The sequence below is a fragment of the Harpia harpyja genome, chromosome Z, assembly GCF_026419915.1.
Source record: "Harpia harpyja isolate bHarHar1 chromosome Z, bHarHar1 primary haplotype, whole genome shotgun sequence".
Lineage (NCBI taxonomy): Eukaryota > Metazoa > Chordata > Aves > Accipitriformes > Accipitridae > Harpia > Harpia harpyja.
Window position 1 is genome coordinate 70,300,784 of NC_068969.1, and position 20,911 is coordinate 70,321,694.

The 20,911-nt window shown below is 38.4% G+C and overlaps 1 protein-coding gene across 9 annotated transcripts in view; it reads left to right on the plus strand.

Moving 5' to 3' along the window:
* The window catches only part of CDC14B (cell division cycle 14B), a 47,662-nt gene that overhangs the window by 9,672 nt on the left and 17,079 nt on the right, over positions 1–20,911 (plus strand). For all 9 annotated transcript variants that reach the window (XR_008233444.1, XR_008233445.1, XR_008233446.1 and 6 more), the window contains exons 4-9: positions 1,341–1,433; positions 11,972–12,048; positions 16,455–16,521; positions 17,961–18,023; positions 18,948–19,035; positions 19,379–19,609. Coding sequence is in view for 6 of the 9 variants with exons in the window: in XM_052776489.1 (XP_052632449.1) it covers positions 1,341–1,433; positions 11,972–12,048; positions 16,455–16,521; positions 17,961–18,023; positions 18,948–19,035; positions 19,379–19,609 (619 nt within the window). In the remaining 3 variants the exon portion in view is untranslated. The remainder of the gene's footprint in view (positions 1–1,340; positions 1,434–11,971; positions 12,049–16,454; positions 16,522–17,960; positions 18,024–18,947; positions 19,036–19,378; positions 19,610–20,911) is intronic.

Here is a 20,911-nt window from a genome sequence, read left to right on the forward strand (position 1 = left end):
TTATGGCATTGTCCTGAAGGAGACTGCTATGCTCCTACTGCCAGTTAGCTTCTCTGAGGGGTGCTTAGTAATTTTGGGGATTGGGGTCTTGATAGAGCATAGTGTCTTTAAAACAGAGAGTTCATATATTAATTAACATGAATGACTTCAAGTTAGTTGACCTCTAACAGATGTTGGAATATAAAACCTGTTAGGCAGATAAAAAAGCTTATTAGCATTAATGTGAATCACAGTTTGCCTCTTCAAAACTGCTTAGATCTTGAAACTGCCACTGAACTGTGAAAATTGGGAAGTATGCAGAACATTATAGTTTAACAGAGATTGGGGGTTTTTTTTCATTCCTTGATGCCTGTCACTGGTATTAGTTTGCATAATTCAGACTTCCTTTGTCCCTGTGGCACTACAGACAGGTTTGCTGGAGACAAGATTCTCCGATTTTTGTTTACAGGATGCTCTGAAGCAACACAAGTCTATATTACAATCCCTTTGAATATCTTGGGTTTGATATTGGAGAGGTGTGTTAGGATTGCTGAGAACATACTACTGCTAGTGATCTGGGGTTTGTTTGTCTTGAGTGCATTGAATAGTATCTGAGCAAGTAACATTGCTATTTAAATAGTGACATTTTATGATAGCTTAGCAGTTGATCAAAGTATACAGTTTCAAGCGCATCAAAATTTGTTTCAAGGGCCAGTTAGGAGATAGTGTTTGCTGCCACCACAGATGTAAGTGTCCTTTCTCTTGGCAATGCCATTCCACCCCCTTTCTAAGGTAACTGGAGAAACTATATGCCAAGCCGAGATGAAATTTTAAAGTTATTTATGATAAAGTTTAGAAATACTTTAAGAATATTTTAATCTAAGCATGTATTTTCCAGTGGTTCTGATCCTTAGAAACAACTACTAGTTGATTTATCTAGAGTCAGGTTTTCTTTAAGAATAAAAAAAGTCTAAATTCTGTTTTCAAAACTATTGTGACTTTAACATGCCTGTGATGTTTTTGAGAATGCCACTTTATATTTACTTCTCATAAATGCCTATCTGTTACATAGGGCTTGAAGTTAGAAATACTAAATGCATTTAAGGAGAAAAAGAAATATTACTGTAATTTTTATCAAAAATTATTTAGGCTGGATACTGGGAAAAATACTGGAACAATTTAGGTAGGAATGCAATAGAGTATTCCAAAGTTTTTGAGGGTCTAGTCTACAGTATACTTGGTCCTCTGAATACAGGTGGCTGAAAGTAGGTGAACAGGCCCTTGCATTCCTCTAATTTTATAAAAGAAAGCATGAGAAGTCTAAAATGCAAAATCATAATCTTGTTCATTTCTTGATACAGTCATTTTCATTGATAAGGAAGAAAATAATTCATTATACTGGCTTTGATCAGAAAAAACAAGCAAATGCTGCATTCCTCATAGGCTCCTACGCAGTAAGTATTTAAATTTTTACATTGCATCAGCTTGCTAAATGTGTTCATTTTTTCATACTCAATTTTTAAAACAGCAAGATAAAAACAATTCTTTTCTCTTGAATAATCTTTCTACTAATGTATTTTATAGTAAGGTACCACATACTAAGACAGTTTTTAAAATCTAGCAGGTATGTGAATGGAGTTGAATGGTTTTGGTTTTTTTCCTCTCTACTGCAATCTGTGCTCCTAAGAAGTAAGAGCACCACTGAAAAAAAAAATCTTTATGAATATTTTAATTTAGAAAAAATGACTGCTTCTTGATGTTTTTCCTTTCCCCCACCCACACATACTCTCTTTTTTCTTTCTTAAAATAGAGAAATATTATCTTGCACTAAGTACAGTATATCATTTCCCATTGCATGCACATTTAAATATACCTTTTCTTCCCCAGCTGCTTCCTTTCTAATGTAAGGTGATCTCTTCAGTTAACCTAGGAGAAGGAGTGAGATCATGTGGTAGGCTTAGAGCTAGTATAAAGCCTGGGAATATACAAGGTGGCTGGAAATGTACTGAGCCAGGTGCCTGACTGCAGAGGGGAAGATGACATCACAGCTGCATGTGTTTGGTACACAAAAGTGTAGTCAAGGAATAAAATGCTGAATGCTTCAGAGTGGAAGATGTGATGTACCATATTCAGGTTCTGCTTTGACTTGTAACACACCTTGATTGTAACCATCTCTCTTGTTTACTGAATAATAAAATGAAGCGAGAACTTATGCATTTTTTGATGTTGGAGATTTGAGGGGTCAAAGTTCATACAGCCTTAGGTCATTCCTATTTATTAGCTGCAAGGCTATACAGTACTTGCTGTGATGCTGGTAGTCTCCTTGCTACCTCTCTACATCATGCAGGAGGTCCATTTCCTGCTCCCCAGGGTTTCTCAGTTGTCTATTTTCTACAGTACTTACTACAAATTAGAACTAGATTTCAAAATACGTCACTCTTGATATTTGAAACACAGGCACTTAGGAATGTTGCTGTAGACCTTTGCATTCTTAAACCACTTGGAAACCGGCAACATGAGTTACTAAACCTGTTTGCAGTTAAGTCATTATGTTGACAAAACAGCTGTAGCTTTTAGGAAAACTTCTTCCTAGTGACTTGATCCTAATGGAGGCCCAGAAAGCGAGAGGGTACTGGTTTCAGTTATCAGCCGTTATTTGGAAGGAGCTGGGTTTTGTTTTTCCCTAAACTTTTGTTCTGAATATATGTAGTAGTGTTGTGCAGCACTGCAGCTGACATTTTGAGCAGAATCCACAGTACTGAAAATTAACTAAGGGCAAAACAATCTAATATGAAAATACTGTGGTTGACTATGTAAAAGTATACAAAAAACCTAACACAAATCTTATTTCTGATCATTCAGTAGCCCTGCCATGTTGCAATAACAACATGCAGTTGAAGAGGAATGCTTGGACAGACTTGAATAAAGCTCTAAGATTAATATGGATGGATTATGACAGTCCAAAGCGTGATAATTAAAAATGGAGGCTGTTGGACAGAGGAGTAGGCAGTTTTTGCTTCAGAGAACTGCAGTGAAGGAGGTAGGAATTACGGGGTACAGAAAGAATGCTAACACAGATCCAGCTGAAGTATGACATGAGATCATGACTGACTAGCCATGCATGTGGGAGGGCTAGTTGCAGACAGCTGGCGTATGGCAGAAAAAGGCTAGTCCAAACCACTGCTAATTTTCAGAGTTCAGAGACTTGTGCTTAGGTTATTGCATTGTATAGGTTGAATATTTCAGCAGTTTCCCTTAAAGACCCATGGCAAAGTGAAGGACCATGTGAATATCAGTCCCCTCCTTGAACGGGAGCATGTCTGTCTTGCCGAATCACAAGTCATAGGTGGTGAGGTAGCTCTAGCAAGATGCTGATTTTCTTTGCAGTGCAACAGACTTCTGCTTTGGTGCTGCTTTTTCTATAAAGTAGGGTACGGTTTCTTCCCAGATTGATGTGGGAGGGATTCCAGTGAAGGAAGATCACAGAAGAAAGACTGTGCCCCTGAGGCTTACTTTTTTTCCTTGGCGCCCTTTGATGATCTTTCATGAAGAGGCAGGCTTAATTACAGCACTCACTGCTGAAGTGTTCAAACATATACATCCCAAATTTCCGCTTTCTGCAGGGAGAATTGGATTGTTCTCTATGGGGTGAGCCATAGTATAAGATCTGTACAGAATGCATGATAAATATATGTCTGTAAGCATATTTCCTGATTGGAAGGAAATATATCAAGGCCTTTTTTATTTAAAACTTAAAGTGGGCTTAAGCATCCACCTACTTTTTCAGTTCAGAGTGCTTTGCTTTTTGATGAAGAAGGATCCATCCAGCTATTCGTCAAAACTTTAAGAAGCTTTTTTGTAATTTTAGTTAATCAGACCCTGTCTGGTCGGTAATGCTCTTTGTTGCTTGAACTGAGTATCATCATTTAATTTCTGATCCCATACAGTCTAAGTGGTAGATTGCCACTGTATTTTGTTTTCTGTGGGTTGAATGTGTTTTCTTGTTTGATTTTGGTTTTTTAGCTTCACGGTGGGTTCCCATTTCAGCAGTTTACCTTAGGTTGAAGATGGCAGTGCGTCAGGTTGGAGGAGTTCAGGTGGGAAGAGCAAGGAAGGAGAAAGGGAAAGTAGCCTTCACAGAGTTAGTAATGAAAATAGTGCTTGTCTGCATGTGTTGTAAGGCCTCTGATAACTTAAGCATAGTTTTGGGTGCAAGGTGCTCTGTAGATGCAGGTGGTTTAAGTTACTTCTTAGAAATAACAGTCTGCCAGGTTTTCAGGAATAGCACAGACACAGTTAAGTGTGTGCTTTCTGCTTTTGTTCTCTTTTTTTTAAATGCAGTCACATTTTAACTATAAAACTATCATGAACTGTTATAGCTAGTTCTTCTCTGGAACTTGTGTGTCCTCATAAGCATTCAATATTTTTATGCTAGCAACTTCCAAGCCTTTCATTTTAAGGGCTTGTTGACCTTAAATTTGTATTCTTCAACAGAGTATTGCTTAACTTCTGCTTAAAGCAATTGGGATATATTAGCATGGTTTATCATTCAGCACCTTTTGTTTATATATATATGTGTGTGTGTATATATCGTGTGGGGATATGCTCATTTTGACGACTAAGGGAATTAGGAAAGCCTTCATTAACTGAGATGAGGTGTAAGGGCAGCTGTTAGTGTTCTGGTTTACAAGCAAAGTCTGCTCCCAGTCTTTTCTTCACAGTTGGTGTGTTTCAGTATTTTCCCCTCTCACCTGCATCTAACTTGTCTTTCTTTCCTCTTCAGTGGAGATAGTTTCTGAACTCTCCAGGCTACACACTTCTTTCTCCCCTCTCCTGCATCTGCTGCTTCCTTCTAGGTGTACTTTGATGTGACAGCACAGCCTAACTCAAGCTACAGGGCTCTTCAGTATAAGATGGTCTTAACAGTGAAGAACAAAGTTTTCAAATACATTTTTATATATGTAGCTTTAGAATAAAATATGATTTTTTAGAGTAAATCTTAACAATTTAGATCTTAATCCCTTTATTGTTCATCTTCCATCTATTTTAATTCTGTATTTTGTTTCATTTTTACAGATGATATACTGTATAATGGGAATAATACTCTTCTGTGTAGATTAGCATAGATTTGGCAAGTTCAGCCACACAAAGGGTAGCCAGAATTCCATGTGTTGGGGTTGAATGTTTATACTTAATTTGGGCGGAGGGGGTGAGGGGAAAGAAGGGGGGGCAGGGGGGAAACCCCACCTTTGTTCTTCACTTTTTAAAGAAAAATTGCTTTTTCTTGGAAGCTATCTTCACTGTTCAGGCCTTACTACTCCACCAAAGCAGCAGTGATCTGAGTTGATCTCTACAGTGGCTTCTCTTGATTTTCACCAGGACTTGGCTGTGGGTGAGGAAAGTCTGCTTCTTCCATCATTGCTCCTTCTATGTTAAGAAAGAAAATGTACCCTCTGTGCCCTATCGACCCAATTCCCAAGCTCCCCCCTCTCCCCTTGGCTGCATTAACTTAGTAACAGTGTTTTTTTTCTCAGGCCTGGCACTAATTATGTACTTGGAGGGTGACCCTCCGAGGGTACCACCCCATGAACTGCTGTAATTCAGGTCACCTTCTCCAGGACTCATCTCTGTACTTTGTCTATTTTCTCATCTTCTTTCTTCAGGGTAAGCAGCGTTTCCTTCATCTGTTCTGATCTGTAGTACTGGTTTTTTGCCTTTTCAATTTGTTAGTGTCCTTCCTACCTGTGGGCCTAATGCTGGGTAGGAGCTGGAGGTTGCAGAAGCAATTAGCACCAGTCTGTGTGATGTTGAACTGCTCTGTTCTTACCGTGGCATTTGCAGAATTATCTCTGGCTAAGCCGTGGAAAAGCAGGCGAACCTGTTTGTTTAGTGGTCCAGGCTGAGTGGTGGTAAATGGGTAATTGCTGCAGTGCTCAAATTACGGGTGGGTAAACCGTCTTTGCCCTCAGCTATGTTTCGGTGAGAGGTGCTTGTGCTTGACAAGCAAGTGGCAGAGGGAAGATGGTCAAAGTACTGGCCCTTCATTTAAGCAAAAGTTGCCTGGAGTCTTTTGGCTTTCTCTGTTTGTGTCCTCTAAAAAGCTACCTTCTCTGAACTGTATTTGGGAAATCATGATTAGTCTTCATGATGGCAGCTTTTCCAGCTGTTTGTTACTAGGTTCTTCCTCATGATGTTCTTACCAGACTGCTTGTCTCCATAGGAGAAAAGTTGCTCTTTGGGGGTCCCTCACTATAGTACTAGCTTGCTTTCTTAGCTGTCCTGAAGTACTGATGTGCCCAGCCCAGCCAGTTCCCAGCTAATAGGGTTTTCTATATCTCTCCTCCGCTGTTTAAAAGCTAATTGGAGGTTTCTTGCTTTTGTTTATGATGAACAGAGTTGCCAGAGACGGGCAGTTATTTCCTCTCTGCCACTTTTATCCACGTAATGACTGTGTTTCTGCTAATTAAGGGACTGTTGGCCACGTGTGCATTTCTTCAGTACACCACAAATCCATACAGGAAGCTTTTCATTCTAATATATTTCTATTTTAATTTTGCTGTATTTAACCTTTTCTTCTAAGGAATATTGCTACAAAATTTAATGTATTAACTGACTAGTATATCCAATGGAGGTTTTAATGAAATGAAGTATTTAATGCTTTTAAGCTCTAGTTAAATTACGCATGTGTGTGAGCTTGTGTTTGAGTCTGGTCACACACTGTAGTTATTTGTATTTGTTCAGAATGGGTGGGTTGTGATTATTTGCAATTTACAGCAGTTCAGGCTATTTTACGTGAGTGACATTTTTGGAACACAGTTGTATCACATGAAATTTGCTTGTAAGCAGTTTAAAATGAATCATGTCATTATTTTCTTGCTTTTAAGTCAGCATGGTGGGTAAAAGGTGTGATTTAGGTAGCAACCTTATGTAGATTTTGCAGTTAAGGGTGAGCAGGTGGATAAACTTGATTACACTAAGTACATCATAGATGTGAATTTAAAGTGGTATTTACTGACTTGAGTTGATAGAGTTTCTAACAGTACAGTAATTTTCATGAAAAAGCAACAAGTTATGTCATAGATGATTATTATCAAACATGTCTTGTCTTGCAGCATTACTATTTCACTTGGCAATCCCATATATTGAAGATTAAGATGCCTTTTTAAACCAGAGCCTCCTTTCCTTTTCTACCAGTAATACTTTTAATCCTGTCGTGAATACCGTTTTCATGATCATAACACTAATCTAGGAAACCTTTGTTTAAAAAAAATAGGGCTGCTTTGAAAACACTAATATGAATTGACAATAACATAGCTTGCTAAAAGAACTCTCATTCTATGGTTGATTTTAAATGCTCATAAATAAACACTGGGTCACCTAGTCCTGCAAGCCCTTCTGTTTTATTCAGTGAAAGTTGTAGCAGCTGTTTGACTACACAGGGATGTTGGCAGGAGTGGTGCTTGAGTGCACCTTTCCCAGTACTCAATGCTTGGATGGTTCTTGACCATTCACGGAGCTGCCTACAGTCCCTTAATTAGAAACAGATGTCCTAAATGAAAAGGATGATTAGAGCAATGTTAATGGTTCAACTGCTAATTGCATATTTCTGGCTGTATTTTGAAATTCAGTAGGATATTTTTTTCTATGCATAAAGAAAGCAAATTTCTAAACTGTGGGTATATGAGTGATTACATAGTATGATAAAATGGTATGTTATTTTGGCTTGAAAGATGTCAGTTCCGTATAGTAACAATTTACCTGGAAGTAAAGTACTGAAGTAACAGATTTGTAAAGGATTTTAAGAGTTTTTCCGTGTGTATTTGTGTGTGTGTGTATGTAGATGTGTATGTACACCCACCTCCACTTGTGTATGATTGTAGGAAAATTCTAAAACCAATGCAACTGTACTTGTGGATGATTTATTTCAGGTCTGCTGTAGTTTCTAAGTTTTTTTTAAAAGCTGCTTTTTTTTTTTTTTTTTTTTTTTAAATACTTGCCTGACCTGCAGGGAAGGAGACCCTTGGGAAATCAATGTAAAATTCTAATAGACTTCTCTCCATTTGCATATACAAGAATGGACAAAAACTATGCCAGAAAATGCCTGCTTCTGCTAAATAACAGTTAATATAATTGTTTGCAATTTATTTTGATATTTTTCAACTTTTTAATTGTACTTCTTGTTGGTTGCTTTATTGACATTAACTTAAGAAAACAACTTTATTTGTGAAAGTTTCTGTCATCTTAGAAAGCACAGCAGAAACATAACTTACAATTAGCATCCAGACAAACTGGTTTCAGCTGTTGTATGTTTTGATTTCTGGATGTTATGTGTTTTCCTATTTTCCCTCCTTCCCCCAGTACATACCTCATGAATTTACAAATACATCTTTGTTTTGCTATTCATCAGATCAACATTTCCATTCTCTTTTTTTGTGAAACTTCAGTTCTGCTTACTGCCTCAGAAAGTCCTTCTGTCTTTCAACACTTCTGTCTGCTACAGGTCTCTCTGATCACTTTTCCTTTCTCATTTACTGTCTTTCTTTTGCAGTTTGTTCACCCACATCATTCTAAATAAATTGTTCATCTTTAAGGCTTTAGTGGCCTCCTCCTGGTCAGAAACAGTATTATATACAGTTATATATGTAGTTTTATATATATAGTTGTAACAGTTTCAGTTAGTGTCAGGAGTATGTTTTTGAAGTGAACCTTTCCTTAAACCCAGCTCACTGCTTTTTGGTTCACTTCACAGGGCAGTCTGGGAGCAGTCCCAACAGGTAATGGGTGTTCAGTCCACAGGACCAGATTAGGACTAGCTGTTAAGGTTAAGAGCTGCTGAAAGTGTATAGTGCAGGTGTCAGGCCTTCAGTGTTGGCTGTCAGTCTAGAGATGCATTTCTGCTGGTGCACACTACTTCCTCATGCATATGTGGCCTCTGCTGCCTTGATGTCTGTTGCTCCCCTGGGCTTTGCTGCTCCTTCCCTCACTCCTTCAGTCTTACCTGTTTCCATATCTGGAATTTGGTTCACCCATAACCTGAACCCAGGCTAAGCCATGTTAAGCCTCCATTCAGCCTTGCTTGCATCCAAGATTTCCAGCTCTCTCATGGTCTTAAGCTGTGACAGAAACTGACCCTGTCTCTACTTTGACTGTCACAGCTTCTTGTGTTGTGTTACTGCCAGGATACTTTCCTTGTGAAGTAAGTATCTGTTCATGGTCTTTCCCGTTCTGTGTAGAGACTGAATGCCATTCTTCCCTTTTGAAGTACTCCACACCATTGCACCTGTCCAGATATCCTCATATTAACCTAATTTTTTTTGCAAGGCACTTTTCACTGAGAACACCACCTGACCATTTCATCAACTGCTGTCTCTGCAACTGTTCACGTGTCTTATCTTGTGTGTGTAATAGTGTCACAACTGAAGTGTAGCAGGATCTCTGTTTGTTTCAGAAAATTCTGAGAAATCCAACTTGAAGAGCTTCCTTCTTCAGTCAATATACTGTATATTGCTTCAGTTGTACAGGAATTACTGCATATTTTTGCTTAGTAGCTTGTGCATATTGAAAAATGCCATCTTCTTGCAGTGTGCTTTTTGTATATAGTAAACAATGGTAGACATTGGATTTTTGTGTCAGAATCAGGTTGGCTTTTTTTAAGTGTCCTTGTATGTAGCAAGTGTTCATATAACTATGTTAAGGAAAGTCCATATGCACGTGCATGTATGTTAAAATGGTGTTTCTAGCAACTTCACTGGTAATGTAATTTCAGAAGTTTGATCGGTGCTTAAGAACTAACATGTTTCAGTATACTGTAACATTATGTAGACTTACTTTAGTACAATGCTTAAGGTTATGGATAAAACTTGCATCTTGCAGCTGTTACACTTGCAAACAAATGCTTCTGCCTTAAGAAGCTGGTAAAAGCTCAGCTGAGATATGGGAGAAATCCTTCTGAGCTACATGCACTTACAGGATTAGCTAGTATTACCTGCATTTCTACTTGCCTGTTATAGAAGTAGTACTCTGTATACTACCCACCCTTACAGCACTGAATCCCAAGTTTTTTCCGGGTGATTAATTTCTGGCTACAAACTCTGTTTCTGCTGTTTAATTACCTTCTATTTGCTAATGCCATTTCATATCTGTGGTTTATAAGTTTTTCTGGGGCAGGGCTCTTTTTATGATAAGCAGTGCTAGATTTATAAGGTTGCTAGCAATATGTGTTCACTGTGCTGCAAGATGCAAAGTGTGACTATATCAAAGCACACAACTTGAAATTTCTTGGCATATAACCTTTATATCCAATTCAGGCAATGAATATGCCTGCAGAATAGAAAGTGAACTCTGGCATCTGAGGAGCAGCTATTCAGTGATATTTTGGGGGCTTTTTAAGTCTCTCTTCTATTCCGGGTGTATGCTTGCAAATATTAATGCAAAAGTCACTGACCCCTCCCCAGTGAAAGCAGACACACACACAAAAAACATGCAGTTTTCATTACTTAACTAAACTACTTAAAACAAGACAGACAGTTTTTTCTTGGTTTTGCTGATTGCACAGGAAGAATGCTCAGAAAATACTTAACACAGTAATCAAATCAGAGGAAAAATGAAAGGGGTCACCTGTTACCATGTATGTTTTAGCTGTCTGTTCAGGATATGTTTCAGGCTGGGTTTGGTTGCTCGGTGGTGGTTTGTTTTTTTTTTTTAGCAAGGTCTGTTCCACCTCTGATTCTCTACCTCACAAGAATGTGTGTATGTGTAGAGAGGATGTTGAAGGTGTGTTAGGCCATTTGTTCAAACTGGCTTTGCAGCAGCATCAAAGAAATTTGAAAGGCAATGCCACCTTTTAAAAGAAAAAAAATGTCAAAAGCAGCAGAAAGCAAAAATGCCACACTTATATTTTTGGGGGATGTTTAATTAATACTCCTTAGGATTCTTACTTACAAAAAACCTCTAAGGAAAAAGGTCATTAATATAAGAGATGTGAATAATTTTACGGAATGTTAATGACAAAAAAATGACTTTCTGTAGTGTGTTAAAGCTTAGTTAATGCAGTTTTAAAGAAAAAATATTCACTTGAAATTACCTGTTAATGTAATGACAGCTTGTTATTAACAGTTGTTACCTCCTGGCTATGCTGGGGATGGTGTTTGATTGGAAAACCTGATTTGCATAAAAGAGGAGTTTTAACGGTATTCTTTAAGGAGAGCTTAGTGTTAGAGGCTATCCAAGAGGGATCAGGCATGTCATGATGGAAGACCATATGGATATTTGTTGTGAGTTGGTCCTTTGTGAATTCTTTTCTGAGTGTTTTTGACGGTAGAAAGTTTGATACAGTGCTTCAAGTATGTTACTTCATTCTGTTCTTAGGTTTTTGCTTCTGAAGCTACAGATTTCTTTTTTTTTTTTTCTTTATGGCATCTGGATTTAGTTATTGGATACTGGTTCACGAGTACAAAGGAGGAAGTACAGGATTTGGAATAAAGCAAATGTACTGCTGTAGGAAAATCAAAACATACACGAACTACTGTTTTAGTCTTGTTTGCTGAGGGTACACACTGTTTTGTAGACCAGATGATTCATAGCTTTGTTGATATCTCTGTGAGGTTTTGTGTTTTGATTTACATCTTGAAAGCTTAATTAAAAAAAAAAAATCTGCAAACTGGTCCAGCAGAGTTGCAGTAGAAACATGGAAGAATCCAGACAGACAGAAGCTTTTTCGCTTTAGCCTATAGTTGAACAACTCCTGCATGAATCTATAAATTTTGTTTAAAAATATATATTCCTCTAGGTTGACCAGTATTTTATATCACTTATATTAGTTTTATTGTTGCACACTTGCATACATTTGTTCTTGATGCCACTCTTCCCCATCACATTTGAGCTCTGTGATAATTAATTATGCCTTCTGTAGTAAACAAGTGACTTGAAGTTATTAATATCAATCTTAAAATAATTTTTTTATTTTGTTTTCTGTCTTTTTGCACAAAAATAGATAATATACCTGAGAGAATCCCCAGAAGACGTGTACAGGCTTATATTGGCTGGAAGCGTTTCATATCTTCCTTTCAGGTAAATAACGAGTTCTTAGAACTTTTTGTAACTTGATATTTTGAAGAAGAATGTAGCATTTATCAGTACTGATTTGGGGTGGTGGGGGTGGTGCTGGTTTTAACACATGACACATTCACCGCCTGAGCTTTAAGTGCAGACTGCTAAACAGGGGTGTTAGCAGCTGGTACTGAAGTGCACTGACAGAAGGTGAAGGAGCCACACTGCTTTGTGTGCACTCTTGTTGAGCTTTTTGATCTCCGTTGCTTCTCACTTGGCAGTCTGGATTTGTGCCAGTAGTTGATAGTTAAACATATCAAAATATCTGTCATTCATCACAAATGGCTTGTAATTTAATACTTTTAGCACTCCATTTTTCCCATTTGTTGAATGTATGCAGCAACCCGCGATGACTGTTTTGTGCATAAAGAATGCTAGCTAACCTCATATGACTTAGCATGACTTTAAAGTATTTCTTTTTACCAATGAGGAAGCGTGTAAAACCATTGCTTCATGGTTGCTTGACCCTGAGGGAATGTAATCCTAGCTGTTTGAGACCACAGACTTCTCTTTGTGGTATATGCTCTGCTGCTTAAGGTAGCAAATAAAGTTGATCTGTCATGCAGAGCAGCAGCTTCTTAGTTTCTTCCAAACGAGTTTCTAAAAGTTGGACTAAACTAGTGTTCCATTGGCTGCCACAGTATGCAGAAAAGAATGGCCAAAAAACTTTTTAGGAGGCAAGTTTACTGTCCACATATATTGTTATGGGGTGATTAATTCAGTCCTTGCTTGTTTGTGTTTTCTAGCTCTCTTGCCAAGAGACGGGCTTTTGATGATTTGAATTTCTATTACTTCCTCCCTGCCATTACCACAGTATAATGGTGTAGTAGCACCTCTCTTTATTTGTGTATTTCCATCATCCCATTTCTCACTTTTAAATTCCATTTTTATATTCCCAGGAGAACAAAAGTCCTCATTAGGAAGAGTGTAAGGTTTGTTTCTAAATATCATAAAAGATGTATGTGGGTGATGGAGATAGCAGCTTTTTACTCAGGTTGTATACCCTGCCCAAATTCCCAGACCATCACTGGGTCAACAGCACTACTGAAAGAAATGCAAAGATGTGTTACATAATAAGACTTACTGAGAGCTGACTTCTGAAGACATGTCCAGCCTTTGGGATAAAGAATACAGTCTGCTGAAGTGTCTGCAAACTTCACCATTTTCTCGAGTTTACTAGTGCAACTAAACCTGGTGCAAATAGAGGAATTCAGATTACGTTAATGATCAATGGAGATGTTGGTCTGGGCTCCGCTCCTTTAAGATCATCTTCATCTCTGCAAAAAACAGTACCTTCCCGTAGAATAACAAAAAGTCAGTCAGGTAGTTGCTACTTAGGGTCATTATCAACATGAAAACTTCTGTTAGCAGGATGCAAAGAATTTCTTTTTTCACTTATAGAATCACAGTGAGGTTGGAAGGGACCTCTGGAGGTCATCTAGTCCAACTTCTGTGCCCAGGACCATGTCTAAATGGGTTCTGAATGTCTCCAAGGATGGAGACTCCACAGCTTCTCAGGGCAACCTGTTCCAGTGCTCAGTGATGCTCAGAGAGAAAAAATGGTTCCTGATGTTCAGAGCAAACCTCCTGTGTTTCAGTTTGTACCCATTGTCTCTGGTCCTGTCACTGAGCAACACTGAAAAGAGCCTGGCTCTGTCTTCTTTGCACCTTCCCTTCAGGTATTTATATACATTGATAAGGTCTCCCCTGAGCCTTCTTTTCTCCAGGCTGAATAGTCACAGCTTCCTCAGCCTTGCTTCTATATGAGATGCCTCAGTCCCTTAATCATACTTGCGGCCCTGTGCTGGACTCTCTGCAATATGTCCATACCTCTCTTGTACTAAGGAGACCAGAACTGGGCACAGTGCTACCAAGTGTGGCCTCACTAGTGCTGAGGAGAGGGAAGGATCACTGCCCTCGACCTGCTGGCAATACTTTGCCTAATGTGGTCTGCGATATCGTAGACCTTCATCACAGGGCAGGCACATTGCTGACTCCTGTTCAACTTGGTGTCCACCAGGACCCCCAGGTCCTTTTCTGCAAAGCTGTTTTCCAGCTGTGCAGCCCCCAGCCTGTACTGGTGCCTGGGATTGTTCCTCCCCAGGTGCAGGACTTTACACTTCTCCTCCTTGAACTTCACGAGGCTTCTGTCAGCCCAGTTCTCCAGCCTGTCAGGGTTCCTCTGGGTGGCAGCACGACCCTCTGGCATGTCAGCCACTCCTCCCAGTTTTGTGTCGTCAGTGTGAGAGTGGCCTTGCAGTGATATCAGCCAGCTCCCTCAGCACTCAGGGGTGCATCCCGTCAGGGCCCATGGACTTAAGTATGTCCCATTTGCAGAAGTGTTTTCTGACCTGATCCTTTTCCACCAAGAGTACATCTTCCTCACTCCAGCCTTTCCCCCTGGTCTCTGGGACCTGGGATACCTGAAGGGTGATCTTGCTAGTAAAGACTGAGGCAAAGAAGGCATTCAGTACCTCAGCCTCTTCCATGTCCTGTGTAATCAGGTCCCCTGTCTCATTGAGCAATGGGCCCACATTTTCCCTAGTCTTCCTTTTGTCGCCTGTGTGCTTATAGAAGCCCTTCACGTTTTCTTTGACGTCCCTGGCCAGATTCAATTCCACTTGGGCTTTATCATGCCTAACTTTATCCCTGGGTGCTCAGACAATGTCTCTATATTTCTCCCAGGTTACCTGTCCTTGCTTCCACTCTCTGTAGGCTGCCTTTTTGTGTGTGACTTCAGCCAGGCGTTCCTTGTTCATCCATGCAGGCCTCCTGGCATTTTTGCCTGCTTCATATTCATTGGGATGAACTGCTCTTAAGCTTGAAGGCAGTGATCCTTGAATATTAACCAGCTTTCTTGGGCCCATCATCCCTCCAGGGCCTTATCCCATGAGACTCTTCCAAGCAGATCTTTGAAGAGGCCAAAGTCTGCTCTCCTGAAGTTCAGGGCTGTCACCTGGGTTTTGACCATCCTCCCTGCCCTCAGGATCCTGAACTTTACCATCTCATAGTCACTGCATCCGAGGCTGCCTTTGACTTTCACATCCCTAACGAGCACCTCCATGGTGAGTATGAGGTCCAGCAGAGCATTGTTCCTCATTGGCTTCCACATCGCCTGGAGGAGGAAGCTGTCACCAGTTCATTGCAGGAACCTCATAGATTGTTTATGTCCTGCTGTGTTGCCCCCCGAACAGATATGAGAGTGGTTGAAGTTCCCTGTGAGGACCATGGCCTGTGAATGTGAGGCTGCTCCTATCTCTCTGTAGAGGGCCTAATCCACTTGTTCTTCCTGGTCAGGTGGCCTAAGAGACAATGTCACTTTCACCTGCCCTTTCTTTCACTTGAATGGGGTTCTGTTATTTCCTTTTCCTGCTTTTTTTCCCCAGCTTTCACACCAATTCATTAGAGAGGAAAAGGATACAAAAAAGTTGTAGAGTCAGCCATCCAGGTTCTTCAGAAGTTCTTCCTCCTCTCAGTTGAAATTTGAACATGATATATTTTTTTACTTTTTTGAAACATTAATGATTCTTTGCTGCTGAGGGCTGCATGGTCTCAAAAGAAGGTGTTCTCCCAAGACATAATATTCTTTGATGTAGATTCAATTTAAATTTATTTTTTGAATTGACTATAGTATTCCTGTAGAATGCCTACTCTGCAGTGCTTATGGAATCTTATAATGGTCACATACTAAGCACATGCCATTCTTGGATCAACAGAATTTAAAAAATCGTAGCTGAAAGAAAGGGTTTTAATGAAAACCAGTTTCTCCTTGTGTTTAAGCATAAACTATTTTGTGCATCTTAAGGGAAGTCTTTTAATATATCTACATAAATGTGTATCTTGACAGTTTTAGTAAGAAGATGCTGTTCACATATACATAGAATGCATGTGTGCAGCATCTTTTCTTTTAAATGGAGTTTGAAGAAAAAATTTGCAGTATATTATAATTTGACTTCTTTGAAAGTGTACTTCAGAAGAAAATGTTCTAAGATTGTATGTTAGAATATGATACTAATTTAGGCATTAGCTTCTGCCACAAGGAGTTTGTGTTGTCCTTTGTTGTCATGAACACTGAAATATGCCACTTTCAATGTTCACGTTAGAAATTGAACAGGTCAGCTTTACCAAAACTATACCTGGAGTAATCTTACTCTTGGATCATCTGTTAAGATAACTTATCTTATGTTCTGTTATTATTATAAGATGCAAGGTGGGGGACAGGAAGTAATCACTTGGCATAATTATTTCACTGTAATACTAATTATCTTTAAGCAATTTTTTAAAGGTGTTTTAGAGAAGTATCCTCAGTTGCTTTCACTTGGATTAAAACGGGATAATTTTACTGGTTTGGTCATCATATCTTATAGGGATGCTTCCTTTGGTACTTGCAGTTTTCATCTGACATTGCTGGACTGTTTTCATGCAATAAACAAGGTCAGTAAAACAATATTTTTCGTATTGCAAAAGGTCAACTAAATATTGCCCAGTAGAAAAAGAAGGCTTAGGAAGCTAGGATCCAATTAGAGCTGTGCAGTAGCAGATTTTCTGATTGTTGCCTAATTTATTATGTATTATGCATTGTAACAAAACTAGATACAGCATCCATGGAAGTCAACCAATACCTTATATAATCAACTAGTGAAGATTTTTAAAGAGGGAGTTCTGAGTTTTATTCTGAGTAATCTTTCAGGACAGTAATTCACACATCTAATCCCTAAGATTTGTGTGATAGGTTTATTATATGCCCCCTGGTGTTACATTTTAGGCTGAATATAGCCTTTGAAAGTGGCTTTGAGTTGGTTAGTGATACTTTTTAGGCATTTGCAGCATGCGCTAATGACTTCAAGTTTTGCTTTAGTAATACAAATAGAAAAAATGTTATGAGGCAGGTGCTTTTTTTTTTAACTACAAATTATCATAATCTAGTGTTTTATAGCAATACAGAGGTGAAGTAATATGGCATTGAAGGACAGGGGAATTTATATGCATTCTTTTTAGTCTGTATGAGTAGTGAAATGGGGAATTCTGCAGCTCTCCACCCTACTACTGTCTTTTGTATTATGGGTATCTCTGCCAAATACTGGTATTTTTACTGATTAAGTCAGCTTCTTGCAGATTTGTGATTTTCAGCTTTTTTGGATGTCTTGATATTGGCTGCTTGTATGCCAAGAGTGTTGAATTACTATTCTTCTTAGTACTGGTGAACAGCAAGGAAAACTATAGAAGATTATGCAGTGAAAGAGGAGATTAGAATGTAGTATTTTAAATATCTGGAGATATGAGATTATCTGTGTTTGTACTTCCTGACTTAACAAGTGGGTAAACTGCCAGTTACCCAAATGTTTACATTTTTTATACCATATTAATGTAATGGTCATGGATAATTATGGGACATCAGGGACCACATTAGTGTCTGCTTAGGACTGTGTCTGCAAACAATTTAAAGTCAGTGAAGACATTAGCATCGTAAAGAGACTGAATAGCATTCATGCACAAAAATATTTGCAATCCTTGAATGCAGACTTCAGAATGTACTCATAATTTCAGTAGATATTTTTTGCCAGTTATCTTTCTCTTTTTTATTTTGTACACTTAGCAATAATAAAAAGACTGAATGCTTCTGTAGTCTGGAATTTTGTACTGATTCGATGAAAACATAAAAGAGTGGATTTGCTTGTCTAACTTCATTTATATTAAAAGTTTCATATCGTTTTTGAACCAAGACTGAGTTATCTATATTTTTCAAATATATGAAGAAATCTCTCTGAAAGAGTAGAACAGGTATTAAGGCACTTTCAGTAACCTAAAAGAGTGATAAACTGTCTCCATTGAAAAGGTGTTGTCTTTGTTAAAAGCTGTATTCTGAATTTTAGGCTTTGCAATATGGTTTCCTGGATTTCAATAAGTTTGATGTAAATGAATATGAGCATTATGAAGTAAGTGTTCAGTATCAATCTTCTGATTTGTTTGCTGTTACTAATGCTAAGCTGATTGTTTATAACGTGGTTTTTTTTTTTTGTAGTATTAGGTTCCATTTCTGTTTTGTCTCTTTAAACTTTGATCATTAAATAAAGGTGTGTGATCAGAGAGAGAATATTAAAATTCAGATTTAAGTGTAGTGAGCCTCAAACATGAGCGGGAAAGCAGAAACCAAAATGGAAATAAATACTTTTTTTCCATTATTATTAAAGCCCTGGAAGATGATCAGGCAGTGGGAATTTGGCCACCTTTTAGAGGTCATGCATATTCTTGAGCAGTCTTGATGAGAAACTCAAGGGCATACAAGTCCAAGTCTAACTGAATTCTGGAGAGCAATTAAAGTATGTGTCTGTGAACACATGGCAAAGTATAATAACACTCTTTGAGGTAAAGAAGGAAACAGGGCTGGGAAGCTCCAAGCCTATAAAATTAACTCTGGGGCATGGGAAACAAATGAGACAGTGAAGGACTGCAACTCTTGACTATATGCAGTCTCAGAAATGCAAAGCTGCCAGTTATCTGTAAAGAGAAAATTAAGTGCTCTTAGAATCTAAAAAGTCACGATTTAAAGTGTCAACAGAGATAAGGCCAAGGTCATAATTTAGAAACCTATAAAAAATTCAAAAATTGGAAGTTTCCCTTCATCTGAAGGGCATCATTTTTGTTGTTCTAAAACTCTAATTTAGAAAGAGGAGAACACAGGCAAGAAAAGTGAGGTTGAGAGCACCTGGCATCCTCCCAATGGAACGGAAAGCAGGCGACTAACATAACTTCCTTTGGCAAATACTGTACATCACTTCTATCTAGCATGTATTTTGAAACAATAAGGAAAAGCCTGAAAATACAGGGATAATGATAAACCAAGCATTTTCTCTTGACAGAGAGCAGAAAATGGAGATTTTAACTGGATAATACCAAACAAATTCATTGCCTTCAGTGGACCTCATTCAAGAAGTAAAATTGAAAATGGTATGCTTAAAAAAGGAGGTGGGGGACACAAGCCCACTGCTTTCTTAGTTGATTGTTATTAGTAAGAACAAGCTTTAAGAATTGTTCCTCAAACAGTGTTTTTTCCTTGGCTCTTTTTCTTTTATAAGAACCCTGGCGGTAAAATTTTAATGCTTGGTTTAATTGTATCTAACCTAGGTGATTATGTTAAAATTCCATTTTCAGTTAGTCTATTTCTTTATGTTGAACATGAGTCCTATTTTGAAAGTGTTTTCATCTGTTGTTTTTGAGTCTTTGTTTATTTCTGCAGTTGAGCCTTACTCTCTTCTTTTTTTTTTTTTTTTTGCTTCTTTTTTTCAAATAGGCTATCCCCACCATGCTCCAGAGGCTTATTTCCCATACTTCAGGAAACATAAGGTCACCACTATAATACGCCTCAACAAAAAACTGTATGATGCCAAACGATTTACAGATGCTGGATTTGAGCATTTTGACCTCTTCTTTGCTGATGGAAGCACACCTACTGATACTATAGTTAAAACATTTCTAAATATTTGTGAAAATGCTGAAGGTGTTATAGCCGTTCATTGCAAAGGTATAGTGTAAAAACATTTTATATTACACGTGATGCTTATAGTTACAGTTCCTAAGGTATTTTGTGCTATAATTCCGTTATATCTAGTTATTAACATCTCTGCCAAACTGCAGCTTTTCTGTAGAAGTTCTTTCTGTGCTTCTGCTCTGCACTTCATCTTCTAATTTTTTTAAGTTCCAGAAAAATCTTCCCAGCTGTTTCCAAGAATGAGGCTGGGGAAACTGAATTTGCCAATATTAACAGCTCTTTCTGCTAGAAAGTGTTAGCACTTTCAAAGGATGCTTTTGAGCAGGAATTTGAAGTCCTGACAGGGTTTATAGATCTTTCTGTAAATACACAGTTACATATATCAAGTTATAAACTTTTGAAAATATCATTGCAGCTTTTGGAGGGGATTCTTAAACACTCATAAAGTATGAGTGTTCTTCCAGAACCACGGAAATCTTTATCCCTCAGAAACCTCTTATACTAGCTACACTGGGCATGCTCTGAGACTGCCAAGGAAAAGATATTCAGAGCACGCCCAATGCGGCTAGTATAAAGATACAGTTTTCTGTGGTTCTAGAGGAACTACGTTTCCCTTCCCACACTATCTTCAGCAGTCTATCAGACATTAGTTCTCCACAAACTTTGCCTCACTAGTGTACCTGATAATGCTGTGATTGAAGGAGAAAGGCCTTTTAACCCATTTGCCTGGGACCTGCAAAGACTGCATTTTTGTTCCCGGATCTGCCACCCATTTGCTGCATGTTTAACAGGATTATACCATGAAGTGGAAGAATTTGTAAAAACAGCATCTTGACTGTTAGGAAGCAAGTGCATACTCTTACTCTGCACTGAGGATAAATTTGGGGCGTATTGTTTAATTGATTACAACTGAATATTGAGTATCAGTGGTAGAAGTGCTTTGTTTTCATTCAAATTAAGATCTTTGATATTTATCATACTAATGGTGTCTAGACTACCTTGTTCCTCAGCCTGCTCTTACTATTGAGAAAGAGTAGAATGCTGTAGCGTATTCTTAAAGCTGGGCGAGGCATGGAAAATGCTGTATGATTGTCTTGGCTATTGGGTTATACTGAAGATCTTACATTGGGATTGATCAGTCGATTGTTAAATGAGAGAAGGTGATGTGTGATTTGACATTTACAGCAAATGATCGAGGAGAGGAACCACTTAGCTGGAGCTGTCCTCCTTTCCTTCTTATTTTTCCCAAGGTAAATAGAACTGTTTTGAGGGCCATTGCAAAGAAGGTTCCTCATTCTGGAGTACTTTTTGCCTGTGTCAGTTAGTACCCCGACT